The sequence below is a fragment of the Dasypus novemcinctus genome, chromosome 1 (genome assembly GCF_030445035.2).
Source record: "Dasypus novemcinctus isolate mDasNov1 chromosome 1, mDasNov1.1.hap2, whole genome shotgun sequence".
NCBI classification, from domain to species: domain Eukaryota; kingdom Metazoa; phylum Chordata; class Mammalia; order Cingulata; family Dasypodidae; genus Dasypus; species Dasypus novemcinctus.
In genome coordinates, this window is record NC_080673.1 from 201757990 (window position 1) to 201781546 (window position 23557).

The 23557-nt window shown below is 50.6% G+C and overlaps 1 protein-coding gene across 1 annotated transcript in view; it reads left to right on the forward strand.

The window, feature by feature from the left end:
* Positions 1-20441, forward strand: part of STK32B (serine/threonine kinase 32B) — a 441860-nt gene extending 421419 nt beyond the window's left edge. Inside the window, exons 10-12 of the mRNA XM_058301185.2 lie at positions 1549-1680; positions 2761-2825; positions 18327-20441. Of these exons, the coding sequence (XP_058157168.1) occupies positions 1549-1680; positions 2761-2825; positions 18327-18465 (336 nt within the window). The 3' untranslated portion in view covers positions 18466-20441. The remainder of the gene's footprint in view (positions 1-1548; positions 1681-2760; positions 2826-18326) is intronic.
* The last annotated feature ends 3116 nt before the right edge of the window (positions 20442-23557 follow it).

Here is a 23557-nt window from a genome sequence, read left to right on the forward strand (position 1 = left end):
ACAAACAACACTGCCACACCCCCTCACGTGGACGGGGTCTCTGCGCGTGGCTGGAACTGGGGCCAGGAGCTTCTGGTGTTCTCCTCTCAGACTCAGCACCTTGCTTTAGCGCCCTCGTTTCTTATTTCGGCAATGGAGGCGCACAAGATCCAGGGCCTTGGTAGGTGGAAAAGCCGGCACTTCCTCCAGCTCCCTCTGAGCCTTGTCGGCAAAGCCCAGGTGCCCCCTCCTGCCCTCGGCCGTGGCGAGGGCACCTGGCTGATTCCACACAGGGGGGCTGCCGGCCAAGGCAGGTTTGACTCGCTTGTAAGTGCGGTGCAAGGGCAGGCCTTTCTAGGGGAGGTGGCCCTGACAGAGAGGCAGCAGAGGGGAGCGTCAGCTGGGAAGCAGGGACTTAAAAGCTCTGCAGAAATTGGGCAGGGAGAGGCTACCTGTCTTCACCAAAGTCTCACAGGTGACAGGTGACAGGTAACAGGTGAGGATCCAGGCTGGGCAGCAAGGCTGGCCGACCTCTGAGGCCGCTCCCTTCTCCCTCTGCGCACCTCAGGGGACCTGCTGCCTGCCTCCTGATTCGAGGTGCTTCACCCAGTCCCCCCGAACATGGCAGGTGTGTGCTACAAAGTGTCCCCAAACGCTGAACCAGCAAATACCCAGCCAGCCGAGAGCGCCCCAGCCTGCACTTTTCACTGCCCTGCGTTTGCGCAAGCCACAGGCGACTGGGAAGGCTCCCCGAATGCGTTTTAGCAAATAGGTGGTTCAGAAACACGGCATGCACGAGTAAGGAGGGCAGTATTGTCAGCCGGCCCTTGCAGATAATTAGCTGAGTCCCCAAGACCGGAAGGAGCGAGCCCGAAGGAAGAAAGCAGCAGCAGGGGGCGCTTTTCCCTGGGCCCCCCCCCCCCCCCCCCCCCCCGAGCTGGTGATCTTAGGGCCACCCAGCCGTACCGCCTTCGGGACAGGCACCTGGGCCGGGTTCAGAAGAGAAAATGGCCACGCAGGACCCGGGGTCTGAGGCCTGGAATTCAGGGAGACCAGAACTCCCCCACCACCACCATGGGGGGAGGCCACAGCCTGGAGCGGGGGGAGGCCACAGCCTGGAGCAGGGCCAGGCTCGAGGGAGACGGGGCCCCCAGCAGGCAGGTGGGCAGATTGTCACCGGAAATGGTATTTTTCCATGAAATTAATGAGAGTGGTGTTTACAAAAAGATAGTGATGACGTGGGGATGTTGTTATGACAACATTGTGAGTGAAAAAAGATCAGATTGCCAACCCCAACTCAGACCTCCTGACAGGAATCTACAAGGGAAGGAGGCTGAGGAAACTCCGGGATCTTCCCAGGGGTGGGGCTGCCCCGGGGCTGAGATTCAAGCTGGATGGGAGACGCAGGTCGTTAGGACCGGCCGCTGGGTGTCCTCCGAGGAAAGGGACCCGCTGGGTCTCCCAGCGGCAGGTGATGGAGTGAGGAAGTGAATGAGCCAACGAGCGATGATCAGGGGTTCAACGAGCAGGAATACAGACAAACCGTGTTTCCTTTCCCCTTCCCTCCAGAAAGGCAGATTGAACTGTGACCCTACCTTTGAGCTTGAAGAAATGATTCTGGAATCCAAGCCACTCCACAAGAAGAAGAAGCGGTTGGCAAAGAACCGATCCAAGGATGGTACGAAGGACAGCTGTCCTCTGGTGAGCACTTTCCCAGGAGTAGCCGCAGGACGAGCAGGGGCTTAGACTTACCTGAAAATACCTGGACGAGGTTACTCTTGAGCCAAACGGGGGCAGCTTTCCTTTCCTCTTTCCAGACACCTTCATTTGCAGGAAATAAAATGCCACCACCAAGCCCATGACCTTTCACAGTCAGAGATGGGCAAGAATCCCTGTCGATTCTGGCCCACTCGAGCGAGCCACATCAGCGCTGTTCCCCGTGCCAATTAACCTCTAAAGAAATCAGTGCTGCCTGGGGTAGCCCCAGCATGTCCTCGGGAAAGCTTTCATACCAAGGACACGCCAGGGGGGACACTTCAGGTCTTCCATTGGCCCAGGCACTTTTGCCTTCGGGGGCCCCTTCCTGCATTAAAAATACTAAAACTTATATTTTATCACTTTATAGGTTTATAAATATTTAATATGTTAAAATTATAAAAATATTAAAACACGTTGCATTTTATTTTAAATTGGATTTATGTATTATATGCACGCTGGTACAAAGAGAATATAACCTGTGATCCCAGATGTTGGGTCTTATTCTTCTTATTTGGAAAGAAATGAAAGCATCTTTGTAAACTAACATTTCAAAGTATCATGGGCCCCAGGCACGGTTCCCGCGTGATGGAGAAGCTGGCCCCGGAGGCGCCGGACCGTTCCCACACAGGTTGTGCGTCAGTCTCGGCAGCCTCTGCCTGTTCTAGAAGACAGCGAGCACCTTTGCATGCTGGTCTTGAAATTCTTCTCCTGCACGTTTCTTCCTCAGGTCTAATAGGCATTCAGCAATCAGGAGATGACACTCATCACTTACAATCCACATTCCCTTCTGACGTGGTCTTCAGATTGTAGGTCACGGCTGGAATAGAGAAAACATGTCTTGGTCTGGCAGGCTCCCCTTGGAAAAAGCCTCCCTGATAACCGGTACCTGCCCCGCTCAACCTAGCTCGTCCCCCGAGCGTGCGTGGTTCCCATCCGGATAACTCTGCCACTCCCCCTGGCTCCCACGTCCCGTTTTCCTGGACGACGCTGTCATTTACAGGCCCCCCTTGTGCTCTTTGGCAGAACGGGCACCTGCAGCAGTGTCTGGAGACGGTGCGGAAGGAGTTCATCGTGTTCAACCGAGAGAAGTAAGTCCTCCTCACAGCACCCAACGTGCCCGAGGTTCTCCCTGGGAGCCCGGGGCTCCCTGGCCCCCCAAGGAGCCAGCCAGTGATGCTGGAAGGGCAGCGGCAGGCTGGCGGCGTGGGCAGGGTGGGCCCCCGGGGCAGGCGCTGAGGTCCAGTGGCGGGACTGACCGCAGGTCCATTCCATTTGACTGACCCTCCGGGCCTTGGGTGGGCAGAGCTGAACCACACAGGCTTCCTGCCCTCCAGGAGGCCGGGCGGATCACTTTAAGGTTGACCTTTAGCCCACCATCCATGTCCATCGGTTCTGGCTACAGCACAGAGGATGAGTGAGAGGGTCAAGGGCAGCCTCAGGTGTCACGCGTTGGTGAATCCTGATGGGCGAGTTGGGCAGGGCGTGGGGGTCAGAAGGGGGACAAGATGCACGAGTCCCAGAGGTGGGAGGCAGCGTGGCAGACAAAGGGTGCTGAAGAGGCTTGAGGACCAGCACAGGCACGGAGGCGGAGAGGGGTGGAGGTGGGGGTTGCTAGGGCTGGAGGGCAGGACAAAGCACCATCCCAGGGGAGGCCTGAGGAAGGCAGGGCAGCAGCGCGCTGTCAGTTATCCTGGGCGGCTACAGCGCTGAGGGCCGAGGGAGCCCGGATCAGCCAGGACACACTCGCCGGGCTCGGACAGCGAGTCTGACCTGCTGGGAGGCGCCGCCTCGGTCCCCCTGCCCGGCCGGCAGCCTGGGAAAAGCCTCTGTGGCCACAGCCCTTCAGACCTGGGGAAAGCAGGGGCTGCTGCGGCAGGGGCTTCCGGAGCTCATCCACGGAAGACCTGCCTGTCCCCCAGCCCTAGAAAGCCAGCCCTGGAACTTACGTTCCAACCACATGGCACATGAACGGCAGGGACCCTGGGCTCCAGGCAGCCACACCTCCGTACTTTGGCAATCCTCAGACAAACGTGAGCATGCCAGAGGCTGCACCGGGACAGTCAGGGGTACCAGACCCCAGCGGACAGCAAGCACAATTCACATTTGACACTGTGCGGGAAGATGCTTCAATTTAGAAATCTGAAGACTCCAGATTGTTTCCTTTTTTAAAAAAATGATATCTGTCCTTGTGGGAAGCAGATGCAGCTCAAGCGACTGGGCTCCCGCCTACCGCATGGGAGGTCCCTGGTTCAGTTCCTGGTGCCTCCTAAAGAAGACAGTGAGCTGGTGCAAGAGGCAGGTGCAACAAGCTGATGCAACAAGAAACACAAGAAGAGAAACATAATGAGAGACAAAACAAAGCAGGCAGGTGTGGCAAGCTGATGCAACAAGATGATGTAACGAGACACAGGAGAAAAAGCATAATGAGAGACATAGCAAAGCAGGAATGGAGATGGCTGACGATTAGGTGCCTCCCTCCCACATTGGAGGTCCCCTGTTCAGTTTTCAGCGCCTTCTAAAGAAACAAAGAGGAACAGACACAGCAAGTGCAAACAACGAGGGGGTGGGGAGAAATAAATAAAATAAACCTTTAAAAAAAAAAAGAGATCCGTCCTTGTGTCGTGTAGGGCCGTGACTGGCTGTGTTAGCAGAAATCCAGCTATAGTAGCATCGACTCATCAGCTGTGCTTTTTCTCACAAGGAAATGCAAAGTGATTAGGGAAATGCCATGGGATTGCCCAGCCTTGCTGAGGAGCCCTTTGAGATTTCTGGTCAAGAGGTTTTATTTGTTTCATTTCTTTGTTGTTTCTTTTTTAATTTTCTTTTTTTTTTAAAGCTACATAGATCACACAAAATGTCATATTAAAAAATATAAGAGGTTCCCATATACCCCACCCCCCACCCCACCCCACTCCTCCCACATTGACAACTTCTTTCATTAGTGTGGCACATTCATTGCATTTGATGAATACATTTTGGAGCACTGCTGCACCACATGGATTATAGTTTACATCATGGTTTTACACTCTCCCCCAATTCATTCAGTGGGTTATGGCAAGATATATAATGTCCTGCATCTGTCCCTGCAATATCATTCAGTACAACTCCAAGTCCCAAAAATGCCCCACATCACACCTTTTTCCCTCTCCCTGCCCTCAGCAACTCCCATGGCCACTGTTTCCACATCAGTGATATAATTTCTTCCATTGCTAGAGTCAAAATAGTTCTATAGTGGAATACCAGTAAGCCCACTTACTCCAGATTTTATTCCTCCATCCTGTGGCCCCTGGGATGGTGATGTCCACTCCACCTCTATATCGAGAGGGGGCTTAGAGCCCACATGTTTGATGGATGGGATTCTCCTGCTTACAGTTGTAGACTCTCTCGGTTCCCTGGTGTGGTTGCAGATTTCTGGTCAAGGGTTTTGAAAGGAACTCAGCCCAGTTCACAGAAGTTGGCAAATCACAGGATAGGGCAGACGTTGTTTGCCCACTGGGGGGTCAGGGAACAATGAGGGCTCAAGCAGGAAGCATGAGAGAACACAGCTTCCAGGGGCATCAGTCGCGGCAGCTGCAGTTCCTGCTCCTTCACCCCTGCAGACCAGCTGACTGGGTACAGGGCTGTTGCTGGGCTCTTCCCCCAGGGGGCTCCAAAGAGGCATCGGGCAGCAATACCGGGTCACAGGAGAACATTTCAGAATCCCCTGGGGTCCAGGAGGAATAGAGTATGGACTAGAGTGGACTTACTAATATTCTACTATGGAACAATTGTGATTAGTAATGGAAGAAATTGTAGCATTGACGTGGAGAAGGTGGCCATGGTAGCTGCTGAGGGCAGGGAGAGGGAAGAGGAGATGGGATGTGGGGGCATTTTCGGGACTTGGAGTTGTCCTGGGTGGTGCTGCAGGGACAGATGCTGGACATTGTATGTCCTGCCATGGCCCACTGGGTGGACTGGGGGAGAGTGTAAACTACAATGTAAACCACTCTCCATGGGGTGCAGCAGTGCTCCAAAATGTACTCCCCAAATGCAGTGAATGTGCCATGATGATGAAAGAGGTTGTGGATGTGGGAGGAGTGGGGTCAAGGGGGTGGGGATTATATGGGGACCTCATATTTTTTTAATGTAACTTTTTTTAAAAAATAGAGAAAAATAAAAATAAAAAAGAATCCCCTGGGGGATGCACTAGCATTTTGAGTTTCTGCATCCCTGTCCAGACCTTCTAAATCAGAAGAGAGGAGGCCAGGGGAGCTGCATCTGAGCACGTTCTCCAAGCCTTTGGGATGCTTTGTGGTTTGGGAACTTCTGCAGGCCACCGTGCGTCCAACCCCTGCATCCCCCGGCTGGTTCTGAGTCCTGAGAACCACCCATCTGAACCGCACACCCTCCCAGCTCACTCTCTCCCGGATCTCAGGATATTTATCTCCAGCTTTGAGCCCCCCAGGCTAAGGGAGCCTCCTGATGACTTCCACTTCCCTGCACAGCTACCTGCACCTCGCATGGGTCAAGCATGTTCCCATGGCCAGAAGAAGCTCTCGGGGAAAGAGCGGACAGTCCCCACCCCTGCGGTCAAGGGACCAGCCAGGCAAAGCAGCAAGTGAGTGCCGACGGAGATTGTCATGCAGTCACTGGACGGACAGACCTGTCATCCTCCAGGACTGGGCACCAAATGTGGCTCTAGCGCAATCTGCGACTTAGAAGCTCCCGGCCTGCAGGGCAGACCACAAGCCAGCGGGACTGAGAGTGCAGGGACACAGATGCGAGCGGGTCACCATGGGAACAGAGGAGATGCCCTTGGTTTGACCTCCCTGAGCCTCAGTTTCTAAATAGAGAACAAAATTAAAACGAGCCTTGCCTAATTCTCTGGCAACGTTGCGAGTGGCCTCGGCTGGTGAAGAGCCGCCGAACCGGGGGCAGCATCTGCTTCCAGGCCGGCTGGGGCTGGGAAGGCCTCAGCAGCTGTTGGACAAATGCCCCGTGGGGCTCATCGTCCTATTTTTGGCCAGATCTATGAGCGTGAATGATTCTTCCAGGACTTTTCAACAGCATCAGACAAAGTTTTGCAGATGAAGCTCTCGGTGAGAAAGGAGTTGGAGTAGCTGTATTTTCCATCCTGGTCTATCATGTCTTAAAGGAATAAAACCAGACTTAAAATGACACTAAAGCTCCCTTCTGAGCCCTTTAAAAGATCAGGTTGTAAAAATAGAACGCTGCATGTTACATTAAACAATACTGTGACAGTAATAATAACCAAGAATGTTGCCTGATTTTATGGTTTTGACATTGACTTCCATTAGTCCGGGGCCTCTGAACCCCAGCGCCATGGCATTTGGGGCTGGCCAGGTAATTCTGTATCATAGGGGCTGTCCCTGGCCCCCCACTAGATGCCAGCAGCAGCCCCCTAGTTGCAACAACCCAAAATGTCTCCAGGCATTGCCAAATGTGCCCTGTCGCCCCCACTTGAGAGCCACAGCTTTAATCCTTGCCTTGAAGCACCTCTTAGTGCCCCCAAGGACTGGCAGCTCGTAAGTGGAACATGAAGGGCTTGGAATCTCATCTTCCGCTTCCTGCGTCCTGGGCTCCTTCTGCCCCGTGACTTCATCTATTTTCTCAGCAGATACTTTTTCAGCAACTCCCCTGGGTCAGGCACTGGGGTACAGAGGAAGGTTGCCCTCTGATGGAATGAGCGTTATTCCAAGAAGGAAGGGCTACTTTCCACAAGAGGTTTGTCTTGGGTTCCTCCCCAGTTCATCCAGGTAGGCAGATGGCCTCCATGGAAAAGACACTGTCAAGCTTCCTCTCATCGGCCACGTGCCCTATGCCAGGCTCACTCTCCCACTCAGTCGACGCATCCATCCTGTGAGCTAGTTACCTTTAGGCCCCCCTTTGGTGGGCAAGGATGCCTAGGCACAGAGAGGCAGAGCTGGGGTCCCCTGGCAGGCTGGCCCCAAACCCAAGAACTAAATCAAAATGCACAACAGCCTTTCACAGTGTGCATCCAATGGGTAGAGACTCACACCATCCGCTGGCAAACACAGATGGGTATCGTGCAAATGAACATGACCACAGTCCATCAGTGTACCCCTCCTGGGATGTGACAGCAGCAGATCGTGGCCCACACTCCTTCCTGAAAGTACTGTGGAGGGAGGAGCTAGACTAGTGCCTGGTGAGCTAAAAAATTAAAAGATTTAAAACTTGCTGAGTTCATTTGCCTGATGGCCCCTCTGGGGTCTCCAGCCCCAGAAGACCTCAGCAATGTGACTGTGACCCTCCAGCATGGCCTGGAGCCACAGGGGAGAACTGGAGCCAGAGAGACATGAGGGATGTGATTCATCTCAGACTTGAGAAGCAGATAGATACGGATCACGTCCTGGTCCTGCAGCTCATGGTGGAGTCACCAGCCTCTCTGACCCTCTGTTTCTTTGTCTATACCATCAAGGGCTGTGCCATCAAAGGGTTGGGCTAGATATCAATGACTCTTGACTTACACCAAGGTCTGCGCCATTTGCCAAGTGCCTTGACATGCCTTTAATCTCTTCAGAACCCCAGTGGGGAGGAAGGAAAGGATTATTCTTCCCATTTCACAGACTAATCTGTAAAATGGGTTAACCCTTCCTCTCGGCACCTTCCCCCAAATCCCGTGGCTAGGAGGAAGTAAGAAACACCGAGATCCCAGCCTCCTGAAATCAAGGACAGCACATTCGCGTTCCCTCCAGCCTTCGCAGTTCAGAACGTTGTGCTCCCAACCGTCACTCTATAGGCAAGGACAAAGGAGGAGGCACCTCAGTGCTGAGGGCACCGGCCGTGTGCCAGGCGATGCAGGGCCATGCGCCCTGCAGCCGTGCTCTCACTCGCTTCTAGCAGGAGGTGCTTTAATTCCCAGGAACTGGTGAAGAACATAATTCCGACTTGACTGGTGTCTCCAAATTTCAGGAAGAGTGCAGCGGATCTGCTGCCCGAGGAGGCGATGGAACAGGCAAAGCACAGGCAGACTGTGTAAGGCAAGCCTGGCTTTCTGGGAATCCTATTGTACGAAGCAAGGTGGATGCCTTTCAAAAGTCCAGGGATATGGCCAGGAAAAGTCAGCCCAGGGACCCAACACAGCAGGAGAGATTTCAGCCTGAGACGAAAGAATCCTAAAGTGGCTGCTTGGCCTGCAGTTTCTCAGTAGTTCCTTGAAAACTCTACATCAAGGAATAATCAATCACACAGGTATCAGGGCCATCTGTCAATTTCACTCAGGTCTCAATCAAAGGAAATTGCAGACTGGTTGAGAAACATCAATCTTGGCCAATAAAAAGTGTGAAAATAAAATGCTTGCAGTTCTTTCATGGATTAGGAGAGACACACAGCTCCTAACAAGATCTCTGAATGTATCCAGCCCCTGTCTCTTTAAGAAGCAGATTGGCAGCTCAGACTTAAAAAGCTTTTAAATTCCCACCCTTATTTTCTGTTTTCATGGTTTCTCTGATTTCAAAAAAAAAAAGGGGGGGGGGCAGGTATCTTATTTATGATGTGACTATTAATAGGCCACATCAAATCCTTTGGGTATAAATTTGAAAATTGTAAATAGGATCTAATTGTCGTTTTTTAGAGTAAATCTTATTGTTTTGAGCCTGGTTTAATGTCCTACCCCTTACTATAAAAACCTCATTGCTCGCCAGTTAAATGAAATAATACTACCATTTCCTGAGGTTATTAAAATACTGTGCTTAGTGCTTTATATACACTTACATTTTACCTAAAATAAACTCACTCCAAGCTTGAGTTGTAAGAATTGCCATTCCAGAGAGAACGCTTGTTTGCCTGATTTGCCTGCAGTCACTACGAGGGGTTTTGCTCAGACTCGGAGTCTACTGTAAGGATTCCAGGGCTACAGGGTCTCCGAAGCCAGATTCTTTCCAGGACAACACTCTGACGCTCCCTTTTCTTTTCTTTTTTCTCAAATATTGAGCCTTCGGTTAGAATATCCACAGGAGGTCAGCCCATGGTAGTGCTAAGAATGCATGTGAAAGGTGGGAGGGCAGCATAAGATGCCTGCGGTCAGTGCCAGGACCCACTGGCCGTGTCTTGACTGGCCCTTGTCACCAACTCCGTCCTCTCAAGCACTCGCCTTGGCTTCTCCGCCGAGGCCCCCGGGTCTGGCAGAGGATCCCTGATCAGCCCTGCTGTCTCAGCACTTTAACCCTTGCTTTCTCCCACATCGCCACCAGAAGTTTAAATATGTCTATTATTTTCAGAAAAGTTCCTTCACAAGCAATGTCAAATAAATGAAAGTATGGTCATTATAAACGTAATGACGTTGGACAAAAATCAATTAGTAGAGGTGAAAATTCTTAAAAGAGCCCAAAGCGTAGTATTCTTACAGACTGCCCTTTGGACAGATTCTGAGGCCCCTTTTAGTACTGTATTATAATATATACAATACAATATTGTATATATTGTATATATACACAATATAGTTAGTACTATATTGAAACCTAATTGGAAATCTGCAGTGTAGACAGGATGGAGCCATTGCCTCCATTTCACAGGCAGGTGTTTGGGCAGGAAGGCGGAATGTCTTGCCCAAAGCCACTCGGCTGCTGAGCCTGAAATCAAACTGGGGATTTCCAGATCACCCACTGCCTGCCATGGCGCCATTGCACATCCAGGGCATACTGTAAGGATTAGTTTGATCAACTGATTAAACTGACAATGGATGGTGAGTCAGTGAAAGAACATGTGCAAAGAAGTCCAAAATGAAGATAAGATGTGTCTTGTTCACCAGCAAATATTTGCAGAGTTCTTACCAACTATTAGGGATCTATGGAAAAGACATTAGAATTTTGCTTTAAGTAGATCCTGTGTGAAGAAATCTATATGTGAAGCCTAAACTCACAGTATAGACAAAGAAATAGTAGGCATTTATAGAAATAGTTTAGGAAAGGCAGTGATTCTAAAAGCTCCCTATTTTAACCTTCTGAAGTTCACCAAGAATAAAAGAGGATCTCCCCAGGGAGAAGATGTGCCTTCTCTTCTAATTCTGCTGCTTGCCAGCTGTGTGGCCTTGGCCAAATGACTCAGTCTCTGAGCATAAGACTTCAAGTGCAGAATGGGGATCAAATCAAATATAGCACTTCTGCCTTCCCATGGGTTATCATGTGGATCCAATTAGACAGTGAAGAGAAAAGGGTTCTGTGAGCTTGGCGAAAAATAAAAAGAATTGATTTTGAAATTGCATTAATTATTAGTACAAAATGTATGTGAAAGTACTTGGTACATTGCAAAACTTTGTATTAAGGGGAAAGTCCTGAATTTGAATCCCGGCCCACCTCCCTCTGAAAAGCTGTATGACCTGCAACCTGTGTTTGTCTGCTTTGTGCCTGTCTTTTTTTTTTTTAATGTAATTTTTATTTATTTCTCTCCCCTTCCCCACCCTCCCCCTCCCCTCAGTTGTCTGCTCTCTGTGTCCATTCGCTGTGTGTTCTTCTGTGCCCGTTTGCATTCTTGTCAGTGGCACTGGGAATCTGTGCCTCTTTTTGTTGCATCATCTTACTGCATCAGCAGTCCATGTATGCGGCGCCACTCCTGGGCAGGCTGCACTTTTTTTGCGCTGGGCGGCTCTCCTTATGGGGCACACGCCTTGCGCATGGGGCTCCCCTATGCAGGGGACACCCCTGCGTGGCACGGCACTCCTTGAGCGCATCAGCACTACATGTGGGCCAGCTCACCACACGGGCCAGGGGGCCCTGGGTTTGAACCCTGGACCTCCCATGTGGTAGGCAGATGCTCTATCAGTTGAGCCACATCCGCTTCCCATGTGCCTCTTTCTTGTTCCTAAAATGAGGGTTATTAATTCGTACTCCAAAGGCTGGATGTGGTGTTTAGGGAGAAGGGGCTGAACGAGGAGGCCCTCAACCAGTGTCAGTCCCCTATTCCTTAGGAGCCTGAAACAGCCAGTTTGGCTCGACTTGAGCCCACTGAGAGGAGAGGATGGTTCTGTCACATCCATGGTCTGGCACAGAATTTTCACTTTTCTGGCCCATGGCCATTTGTGAATTTGCAAGATAAGAATTGCTTATAAGACGATCTTCCCAGTAAGCGATGAGGTTTGAAAGGGGAACAGCCAGTTACTTAAGGAGGGCTAGCTCTTGGGATGCTGGAAAGATAGGTCTGTCAGAGTGCCCCAGGAGACACTCAGAGGAGGGCTGATACATAAAGGACGGTGCACAAGGGTGCGTGAGGAGGGGAGCCCCAGCGGACGGCGCAGTGGCCTGGGGCTTCGCAGGTGCCAGGGAGTTATTACCTAGATGCCAAAGAGAGGAGGGGCGGAGCCCCGAGGAAGGGTCTGTGGGGAGCTCTGCCTCGAGAGGGGCAGTGAGCTCCCGGTGTGCCAGGAGCTGAAAGCGCAGCGTGGAGAGGGAACTGGGGAACAAATGCCCAGACTTCACTTCCCCCACTCCATCTGATTTCGTCCTGGATCTCCAGTGGCCAATCACAACCTGAGGTCCCGGCGTGGGGGCCTTCCCTCGGGTGCATGCCAGGCAGGCTCCGGGCTGGAGAGCAGTGGACGTGGTGCAGAGTGGCTCCGAGGGCCCCAGAAGATGTGCAGCACAGGGGCCCTGAACACAGTGAGGGAAGGCCCCGGGAGAGAGAACTTAGACTTGCCCGCATGATTCTAGAGGGCAGCCGAAGACCAACAGGGAGGAGCGGCCCAGCAGCAGCTTTCTCTGTTTCATCTCCACGTGGAGCAAACGTCTCTAAGGATCTGAGCTGTCCCCGAGGGAGTGGGCTCTCCTGGGAGATGGCCAGGTTTACAGAAAAGACTGGCTGGGCCGCTGCCCAGGAGGCTTGAGACCCCAGGGATTTCTGCAGTTTATGCACTGTTAGGCCGGAGGACCTCTTGAATTTAAATTGGGGGGAAATGGATCTTTCTTTCCTTCCCTTCAACATCAGCTTCTCATTCCCAACCAGCTAACCATTGCTTGAGTTAAGATGAACCCTTCCAGATCTTTCCAGGAATTTCAGCTGATTTTGTGAACTGTAAAGAGGCAATATACATCATGCCAGACTGCCTGGGTTCAAAGTCTGACCCTTGCCAGCTCTGGGACCTTGTGCCTCACTCTTGTGCCTCAGTTTCCTTATCTTTAAAATGGGGTATTAACACCTACCTCCTTGGTTGTTGCAAGGACAAGTAAGTTAACACATGAAGCACTTAATAGTGCCTGTTGCATAATCAATCAGCACTGCACAAATGTTTGCTTGTAATATTATGTACAAAATTAGCAGATCTATGTAGTGACATATCAACTAAGTGACATATCAACTAAATCCCTCCCTGGCAGTGAGGGACTACTACCAAGCACCAGCTGGTGATGCAACTAGAAAAAGACCTTAAATAAAAGGGGGAAATGGTCAAGATAAATGAGTTTATATGGCTAAGAGACTTCAAAATGAGTCGGGAGGTCTTCGGAGGGGTCGCACTTATGCAAGTCTCAGCAGGATCCTAGAGACAACCAAAGTAGATACAACCCCAGGTAGGGGTGCTCCTGAGGGCTACAGAGACACCCAGGTCCTACAGTCATGGCAGATAGTTCTGGAGTTCAGTACCTTGCCAGTGGGCCCTACTTTGGAATTTGTGCCTGAGTGTGATGGAGTTGGACTCAGATGTGACCTTTATGCACATGTCTCTTCTGTCACCTTTACTGAACCTGTGGTTGGTGCTGGAGTTGGCGTGTGCTCAGGAGACTTGAATCTCTGGACTTCCCATGTGCCAGCTGGACCCTGAGCCTCAGCAGAGTTGCCCTAATTTTTGAACCATCACATACATTCATAAATACACACAAAACAACCAACAACCCATCCCAGGTCCTTCAGCCACAAGAGCAAAAGCTCATGCAAATCAACATCGCTAGGGCAGCTGGCTCACCAGTTCTGCAAATGGCCATCCAATTTTTGCACAGCTAGGACTCCATTAAATTATGACCACTCTCCTTCCCCCTGGGAAGGTTGAGACAGAGCCTGCCCACCCATGCAAATGTCCTTCTAATGAAGGGTCCAACCAAGATGGGCCCTTTATTCCTTTATTCTCCCTCCCCTCCTGTCTCCCAGCACAGATTTACTGTGCACCTGTCCCAGGTTAATCACTGGGCTGAGTGCTATGAAGACACAGATGGTCTGCTGCAGACCCTCTTCCAGTGGGAGAAAGACCCATTACCCGGTGGGGAACCAGGCTCCAGGCGCCGGTCCCATGCCCTGGTCTTTCTGGCTGGCGCTAGTGAATAGATGTATATAGGGACTTGATTTGAAATTAGTTTGATTACAAACAGTTTTTTTTTACTCCTATGCAGTGCTTTGCTTTTGACTAAATGCACGCTGCCCAATTTATTGCAGATTTGCATATGTCCTCCACATAGATTTAGGCTCTGTGTCCCAGAACACTCCCTCTTGGTGTCTAATGGTTGCGTTCCCGAGGCTGAGAACACTCACATCTGTCACTCAGGATTCTGGTCACAAAGCTGACAGTTAATTTGATAAGTTGGCTGAGAAAATGAACTGTTCCTGCCATTGCGGAGATAACTAGGCAATTTGCATCAGTAGAATTGAGTCTCACCTAGTAGGATATGTCAACCTCTTTTTCATTTCCTCTTGAGTTACAAATAACTGGCCCATCGGCTCTCAGAGCCAACCATAATGCTTTCATATCACCGTCTTGGTTCATAGATTCCTATTTGAGCTTCCCTAATTCCTACTGAGCATGGAAAAATCATTCCATGCTTTATTCCTTTAGGGTTCGTATTTAATGGCATAAGATTCAGGAAAAAGAGCTGGGGCTCTGGAGACCGGCAGCCCTGGGTTTATAACAGGTTTCCCAAAGAGACATGGCTACAAAGTGGCAAGCCCAGAGTTAGAACTGTGGCAGCTTGGCATCAAAGTCCATGCCCTTAATACCAAGCCCTTCTGCTCCTTTTCTGTCCTGTTTCCCAGCCAAAAGAAACTGTGAATTCCTCAGAGGTAGGAACTGAAGCAGAAACACTTGCTTGTTTCTGTTTGTCTATCTGGGGGCTCAGCCCAGAGCCTGGTACACAGATGGTGCTGGAGGTAAGGATGAGTGGAAGGATAAAGGGATAAATGGATGGGTAGATGGGGTGGCTACCAGAGAGAAGGACATGGTCAGATGGGTGGATAGAGGAGATAAATGGAAAGATAGGAGTAGATGGGTGGATAGATGAGGTTGATGGGTGGCAGAAGGATGGTGGCTAGATGGATAAATGGTGACTGTATAGGTGATTGGATGGCGTGAATGGGTAAATGGAGGGTATATATGGGGATCAGTGATTGGATATGGGTGTCCAGTGAATGGATGAAATGGATGGATGGATGGATGGATGGATGGATGGATGGATGGATGGATGGATGGGTGGGTGGGTGGGTGGGTGGATGGATGGATGGGTCAATGGGTGGATGATGAATGGATGAAATGGATAGATGGGTGGATGAGTAGATACATGGATAGGTGGATGGATGAGAGGTAGATGTGTGTGTGGGTGCATAGGCAGGTTGGAGTGGATGGGCATATAGGAGTGGATGGATGGGCAGATGAAGGGATGGAGTAGATGAATGGACAGATGGAAAAGTGAATAAATGGATAGGTGACTAGAAAATGGATAGGTGAGTGAATGTATTTATGAAAGGGTGGGTAGATGTACTGATGGATGAGTAAATGGCAAATGTGTGATTGGGTGTAAGGGAGAGTAGGTGGATGGTGGGTAGGCAGATATCTATAAAAGGGTATTTCCTTCCTGATTCTGCCTCCTTGGCTCAGATACTGAATCTAGTGATCAGCTCCAAGGGGAATAGCCCAAACCTCATTTAGTCATGGCTCTAGGTCCACAGCCAACACTCTTGGTCACAGTATTCTACATATGAGCCTCTACTAGAGAAGGGGAGGCTTGAAACTGCTAATCTAATTCCTTGAAATTGCTCTGGTCCAAAGGAGGTGCAGAAGTGACTAAAACCATCAACTCCAGACGAAAGAGAGTTGTTTGCTACTCTCTGATAAATCCTTTCATTTGAATTTTTCTCCCTCTATTCCTCCCTCCAGCTACCTCTACTCCAGACCCAGATCTGGAAGTCCAGCTAATCCTTACAGCCCAGCTGAAATGTTGCCTCCTGTAGGAAACATTCCCTTATCCTTGCAAATTTCAGAATCACTCTCTCCCTCTTTGGAAGAGCTTTATTTTGTTTTATAATTAGAGAAGGACCGTAGTCTACAGATTGTAATGCTGGTTCTCAGTATAACCATATTTGGGTAGATCATGCTGTTTAAAAAAAAACGACCAAAATCCCAGTATCTTAGCATTTGAAAGAAAATTTTAATGGGGTTCAGTTTTGACTTGCAAAATACCAGAGAATTACACAGCACCACAATTACAAACAAAACAAAGGTGTCCTCCTTAGGAAATGTGCGATTTCACCTTCACTCCCATAGCTTTCTTGGCCATTTGAATTTTCCCTCATTTTAATCTGACTTACTTTCCAGAGGTGCCTGAGAGGGTTTTTCCAAATAGAGGGGAAGAAAGAGAAGGGTCAGAGGAGGGTGATTCCCAGGAAATTTCCTGCCTTTCTTAGGGCATATGATCACCTCCTCCCCTTGTGGGAGAGTCTCCCCTCGTGGGAGATTCTCCCCTCCCAACTCAGTCCTCCAGAACCAGCTCAGTGGTCTCAGTCCTGACCCTCCCCTCTACAGTGATGTGTCTTAACCAGGCCCACCTTTTGCAGTCGTGCTACCTGGAGCTTCAAGCCCCAGGGGCCTAGGAACTACAGAGGTGGTTGCTGCAGGTGGACAGAGGGCAGGAGGCAGTGATGACAGATTTCACTGGCTTATAAAACAGTGCTGCTGCTGGTATAGCAGTGTTCCCTGAGAAACTTACCCAAATACCAACATGGTAGCAATTACCCCTCACACACTCACATTTACTTCCATACACACATACACACAACTGCTCCATCTAAAGGCCTAGACTGTGAAGTCTTCATCTTGGGACCACCCACAGCACAGTTCCTTGCACTGGACAAGCACACACAGATGTTTGCTGGATGAAATGACTGATTAATTTAAATCAAGACAACAGATGATTGCAGCCTGATTAGCACTCTGTCATACAAGAACATACTAATGTAAAAGCAAGACATTTCTGGCTGTAGCTGTGTCTTTCTGAGCAAGGTAGAATTTGTATTATGTCCAGCCCTGTACTAAAGAGTTCACATAAATTCTCTCTGATGCCTCTGCCTCCTGCAACCATGCCTTGGCTTCCTATTGCTGATGGAACAAATGATCACAAACTAGGTGTCTGAAGACAACAGAAATTTATTATCTCATAGTTCTGGAGGCCAGAAGTCTGAGGCCAAGGTGTCCGCAGAGCTGTGCTCCCTCTGACACCTGTCAGGGAGAAGCCAGCAAGTGCCGGCATCCTGTGGCTTCAGGCAGCTCTAATCTCTGATTCCAGACACCTCTCTGACATATGTCTTCAAATTTTCTTCTTCCTCTAAGGGCACCAGTCTTATTGGATTAGGACCCAATTTAATCCAGTTTGGTCTCCTCCCAACTAGTTGCATCTTCAGAGACGCTATTTCCATCACAAGTCACATTTACATGATCAAAGGTTAGGACGTGAACCTTTATTTTGGGGGGGACACAAATCAACCCATAGCAAAAGTGGATGGCATCATCCCCAGCTACAGAAAAAAAAAAAAACTCTGAATCTCAGAAGAGGCTAAGCCGCTACATTCTGGTAGCCCAAGTAGGAGGTATAGAGAGCCAGGCTCCCAGGTGAATTCTTCCTGCACTAACTCCTCACTGCTCTTTAGATGTCCTGCTTCCACTCCCTGCCTATACCACCCACATGCAGTGTCTGCTGTGTTATAATGGAACAAACCCTGAACTTGAATATCAGAAACAAAGGCAGGTTGACATCTTCTGTCACAGGGGTGGTGACCAGGTGACCAGGTGTTAGGAAATGCAAGGAAGTGTGGTGAAAAGCAGCCAGGCGTCAGAATTAGATTCCCTTCACACTGTTTGAATTTGGATATTTTGTCAGTCTGGGTGTTCATCTGTTAGGATATTTATTTGTGGGCCCATTGATGAGTGGCCACCTCCCCCTTTACACTGTGGGCTCCACAAGGTCAGAGAACATGATCGTGTCGTTCACGGGTGTGCTGGCTGATACATGAGCAGGCACTCAGGAAGTAAAGGCTCACTGCCTTTCCAGGCTGTGTGAAGGTGGGCAAGCCACACGCACGGGCTCCTGGAAACGTCACCCATGAGGTAGGAATGATCAAATCCATTTCACAAATGGAGAAAGTGTGATGTTAAGTACCTCCCCCCAGGGCACCCGGCTCGTAGGTGGCTGAGCTGGTCATGGACCTCAGGTCCTTCTGACTTCAGCGCTCACCACTCTGAGCCCCTCCAGTGTCATGCTCCCCCAGGGAATGATCCAGAACCCCTTGGCTCCTCCATACCCTGCCTGCGCAGGCATGGCTCCCGCACGTCCCGCTGCGCCCTGCTGCGCGTCACACACTCACGTCTGTGCTGTGCTTGTTTGCAGGCTGAGGAGGCAGCAGGGGCAGAGCGGCCAGCTCCTGGACACCGAAGACCGAGACGGGGGCCAGGGCCAGGGAAAGCTCCAGGACGGCTGTAACAACAACATCCTGGCCCATGCCTGCTCGCGCGGCTGCAGCAGCTAATCCACCACCTGCTGCTGCTCGCGTGGCTGCGGCAGCTAATCCACCGCCCACTGCTGCTCGCACAGCTGCGGCAGCTAATCCACCGCCCGCCGCTGTCCCACCAGGACGGCGTACATCTCAGCCCTGCCTACCTGCCCCTCTCTGTGCTGTGAAGGACCTTATTTCACCTCCGACAGCATCAGATGCAGAAGGAGTCCTGGCCTCTGAGCTGGCAGCCCTAGACTGATCCCAGCTCCCCTGCTGATGCCCTGTGTGACCTGGGACAAGCCCTGCCCTCTCTGTGCCTCCTTTTTGTGCCCCTTGTCAAAGGGGGTTTAACAGCTCTCGGCCCCACCTCTAATGACAAGAGTTTTGCGAGACTTCAGTCATGGAGCAGATGTCACACCTTTGACAGTCATAAAATTATCAATGAATTCAAAATGTAACCTTAAAATTTGAAGTGTCCTCCCATTCCCTAAATCAATTAAACCATCACAACTTTGCTGTTCGGGTCCTCCCAGCTTGTTAGATGAGTACCTTCAAAAAAGTGATGCTCCAATGGCAAAATAAAGGTGCGATGTGTTTGCAGCGCCCCACCCCACCCCCACCCCATGGAAACACCATTCCCAAGTCCTGGAGCAAAACCGGAAGTGTCTTCATTTGCACTCTCTGTGAGACCACGGTCCTGCCAGCCTCCTGAGATGGCACGTCGTGCAGTCCAACCTGGTCCCCAAGGTCTTGGTGCTGCAGATGCTTTCCTCCCCTTGCTCACAGAAGAATGCCTTCCTCCTCTTAATTTCAGCAGCCCTTGGCCCCAAGGTGCTGGCATGGCACGGGCCAGGTCAGAGAATCAGCTCACTGGCTTCAGTTGCTCCTGAAGAGAATCATAGCACCTCTCCACACCCCCAAAATCCAGCCCTGGAGCAGAGCCCTGCATCTGCTCTGCTGTTCCCAGGAATTTCCCCCCTGAGAAGGCTGTCAATTCAGCTTGACAGCATGGTCTTACAGAAGGTACCCAACTGGCATTGATGAGGCACCTCCCTGTTTGTCAGTTAGGACTCCTGGGCAGGTAGGAAGGTTATTCTAGGGGAAAGTGGGTTCAGACAGAAAATAAACACTCTCATCTATTCAGGAAGCTGTTTGCCTTTGAACTGAGAGATGCTGTAGTAGAGGGTATGAAGCTTAGACTTTGGAGTCAGAATTCGGTTCAGATTCCAGTCCTGCCATTACTCGCAGCAAACTCTTAGGCAAGTCACTTAAACACTCCAGTGTCAGTTTCCTTGTTTTAAAACGGGGAACCTTGTAGGGTTCTTATAGGGTGAAATAAGATCGCAAATGTAGCACCCAGTGCATGGGGTGGGCTTCTTAAATGGCAGCCATTTTTTTTGTCACCACCATCATTGTCATCATCATGTCATTATTTGGAAAAACTTTCCTATTTCATGTACTTGACAGGTTGGTTTTCTGGAGAAACAAGCCTGGTCTTTAAGTTCCTTTAACTTTTTCCCCTGGAGTCTATGATAAATGATAAGTCCCTGTTAAAGTTTGATCAGTATTTATTTTTTATCCAACTTCCGTTTTCCACTTTTTACATCATAAGTCAAATTTTCATTGTCAACTTCATCTCTTACATTTCTTATGAGACATTTTAATATGTGGTATGATTTTATACTTTTATTTTTTTAAAAAAGAAATGGTGACTTTTTCCTCCTTTGAACCAAGGCAATTTCTAGATTGTGTTGCCCATGTAGTCCACTTGTCTTTCCCACATTACAGCGTCTTCAGCTCTCCATCAGCACCATCCTGTCCGCCTCTGGGAAATAACGGGGTTGCTCCTTTCTCCACCGTAACCCTAAGCAGCACTTGGGATTTCTTACTGGGCTGAGTTCATGAATTAGGGTGTGGGAGCTGGGAGTAGCCCTAGAGACACTGGATTTCCTGGGTCTGGTCAAACCAGCTTTCCTTGTTCAGAATAAACTCTTTCTTGTTCAATCCTTCTTACATCTATGTTCTTTCTTTCAGGAATGGGTGGTTTGGGCAATGCTCCTCTTAGGATGAAGTGGATCAAGTTTAATTAGAAACATAGAAAGTAGAGGGGAAAAATCAGGGTACCCAGCCAACGATGAGTTTATCCACAGAATAAAACCCAACTCGATCAGAGTTCACTTCACCAGTACTATGATTTTAAGCTTAAAAGGTACAATCTATACACTAGGGAAAAACACAGAAAATTTCCTACCTAGAGAAACACACTCCTAAAATGTCCCCACGTTGCCTCAGAGTCCTTCCCCCAGCCCGCACGCCGGTGGAAGTGAGCTAGCACTTATCTTCTCACACAGCCATCTGGGACATCTGCTCCTGCCTCTGCCCACCCTGTCCTCTCCACTGGCGATGCCTTTTCACTCCCATCTCTCTGTGTCAAAACACCCACCCTGCAGCGGCCAATGCCACCTCCCCTGCGAGGCCTTCCTGGAGCCAGGGCAACCATTAGGCCAAGCCGGATGGGAACTCTTCCAGGAGCCCTCTCACACATTTCCTGTAACTCTCGACAGCTCGGGTTGCTTTGCACTGCACCATGGCTATTTTCCGTGATTCATCCTCCTCGCCCGCCAGCTCCCTAAGAACAGAGGCCAGTCTCACCCCTGTCTGGACCTCATGCCACCCTCCGACGTCCAGTGCCTAACCGCTCCCGGCTCAAAGTGGAATCAATAATTTTTTAAATGATTGAGGTAAGGGCAAGCCCAACACAAACTCTCTAATTAGGTAAAACTTATTTTTGTGTACCCAATCTGGCTCCACTGCTACTTCCCAGGGATTCTCCCCCCAGTTCCCAGTGCTTTCCCAAGGGTGTCCCCAGAGTGTGCTGGGGGACCCACTGTCTTCAGAACCAGCTCTCCATGGGTCCCAAGTTCCAAATGATTTTTCCTTTCTCCCTCATCCAAACTCCCATTCCGGGAATGCACAGCCTCAGTTCTGTACTGGGGAGAATGCAATCTGATTAAAGCAACCCAGACCAGAGCAAGAATTTGCAAGAGGATTTATCTTATGATTTAAGAGTCAGGCAGTGGGACAAGTTATAGGCAAGTGGCGGCCATAGGGCCGTTCAGCCTCCACTGAAATATAGCTCAGGCTTCTCATGCCAGGAAGTAAAATTGGGTCAAGTTTATAATAAGCACCCCAATCTGGATGCTCTGACTCCCTTCCCATTTACCAACAGATCTTACAGTATTTTCCCCAGAATCCTTTTCTTCAAATTTTCCTGACCAAAGGGTAATTTTATGTTAGCCCAAAGGTCCCCCTGGCCCCACCAGTTTGTTGGCCCCAGGGACTGGAGGAAAGGGGCTGCTCCCCTAAAAGCTGAGGTTGCCCCCCGCATTTATCATCTCTGTGCTGTGTTGTCCATCACTGACTGGCCATCCACAGGCCATGACCCTCACCTCCAGGCCTCCGCCCCTTTCTCCCTCCCCAGGCTGTAAGGCCACAGCTCTGTTCAATCAGCTCTTCTAAAAGTTGGTTCCACCACAGAGCACGTGGGGCCTGAGCAACTCGTTTCTCTTTTGTGCCTCTGCCCTCGCCTTCTCTCAGTGCATGAGCATGAGGTGGAGCTGATCAAGGAGGAGCCCACACAGCTTCCTCCTGACCTTGGCATGCCTGCCTCCTGCTGCTCCCTGGCCCACTGCCAGGGCTTGTCTTGCCAGCTCCCTCGAGGGAAGCTCTGTCCATCAGAGAGGCCTGCAGCCATCTCAGCCCCAGCTCTGGGCCAGGTTCAGTTTCCTTTCCAGGGACCTTGGACTCTACACACATCAGATCATAATGTCCCCAGATGTCCCAGTGGTCACGGGCTACTGGCCTGGGCACAGTGGACCTCCCTGGAGTGGTGGTGTCCATCCAGTCCCAGGCTGGTCCTGCCAGAGTTCGTCCTGGAGTTGGGAGTTGGTATGGTTCACAGGAAGGTCCACTATTCCCAGTGGGGCCTTCAGCAAGTCCCCCTACATCTGAGCATCGACTTCTTCACCTAGGAGAAGGGCCTGCCTCCTTCATGTGGCCATTATGAGGGTCAGTTTTGGGGAGCTGTGTGAGCACACTTGTTCACTCGCACAGTACCATGTGAAGGCAAAGTCCTTACAGAGTAAGACGTCACTTCCTATGTCGTGAAGCTTTTCTTACAAATTGACCTGTCAGGAAACGAGGCTCCTCCACCTGCCCCAGTCCACCCCAAAACCTTCCATCTCTGCCCCTTTCTGAGGAGCCTACTTCAGACTTGGTGTCAAGTAGGTGATGGTGGCCTTGACAGAAGCAATCTGCAAGGGGTAGCCACTTGGGGAGCCCCTAGAGCACCTGGTGAGCCCCAGCAGCCACCTGGGAAGCTCTGCAACTACCTGGGAAGGCCCACAGCCACCTGGGAAGCCTATAATTACCTGGGGAGCCCCACAGCCACCTGGGGAGCCTATTAACCACCTGGGGAGTATATAATCACCTGGGGAGCCCTATAACTACCTGGGGAGCCCTATAACCACCTGGGAAGGCCCACAGCCACCTGGGGAGCCTATAATTACCTGGGGAGCCCCACAGCCACCTGGGGAGCCTATTAACCACCTGGGGAGTATATAATCACCTGGGGAGCCCTATAACTACCTGGAGAGCCCTAGAACCACCTGGGAAGGCCCACAGCCACCTGGGGAGCCCTTGTAGCTACCAAGCGATCTCCCAAACCACCTGGGAGCCACTGGGGCACCTGGGACACTCCACAGCCACCTGGGGAGCCCCAGCAGCCACCTGGGGAACCCTGCCAGAAGTACCCAGGCTGCTTCTCCTGGAACCGCAGAAGGGGCTAGAGGGTCAGAAGGAGAGAGACTTAGCAAAACACACTGAGGAGAGTTGAATTGTGCCCCCCTAAAAGTTCTGTTCAGGTCCTAACCTCCAGCCCTAGTCCATCATGACTGGTGTCCTCATCGGAGGGAAATTTCAACATGGAAACGTGACGTGCTGATGGACACCAAGGTTGGAGTAACGTGTCCTCCAGCCGAGGAGCGCCAGGGGTTACCTACCACCACCAAAGTGGAAGAGGCGAGGGAGGATTCTGCCCTAGACTCCTAGAGGATTCTGCTTTAAG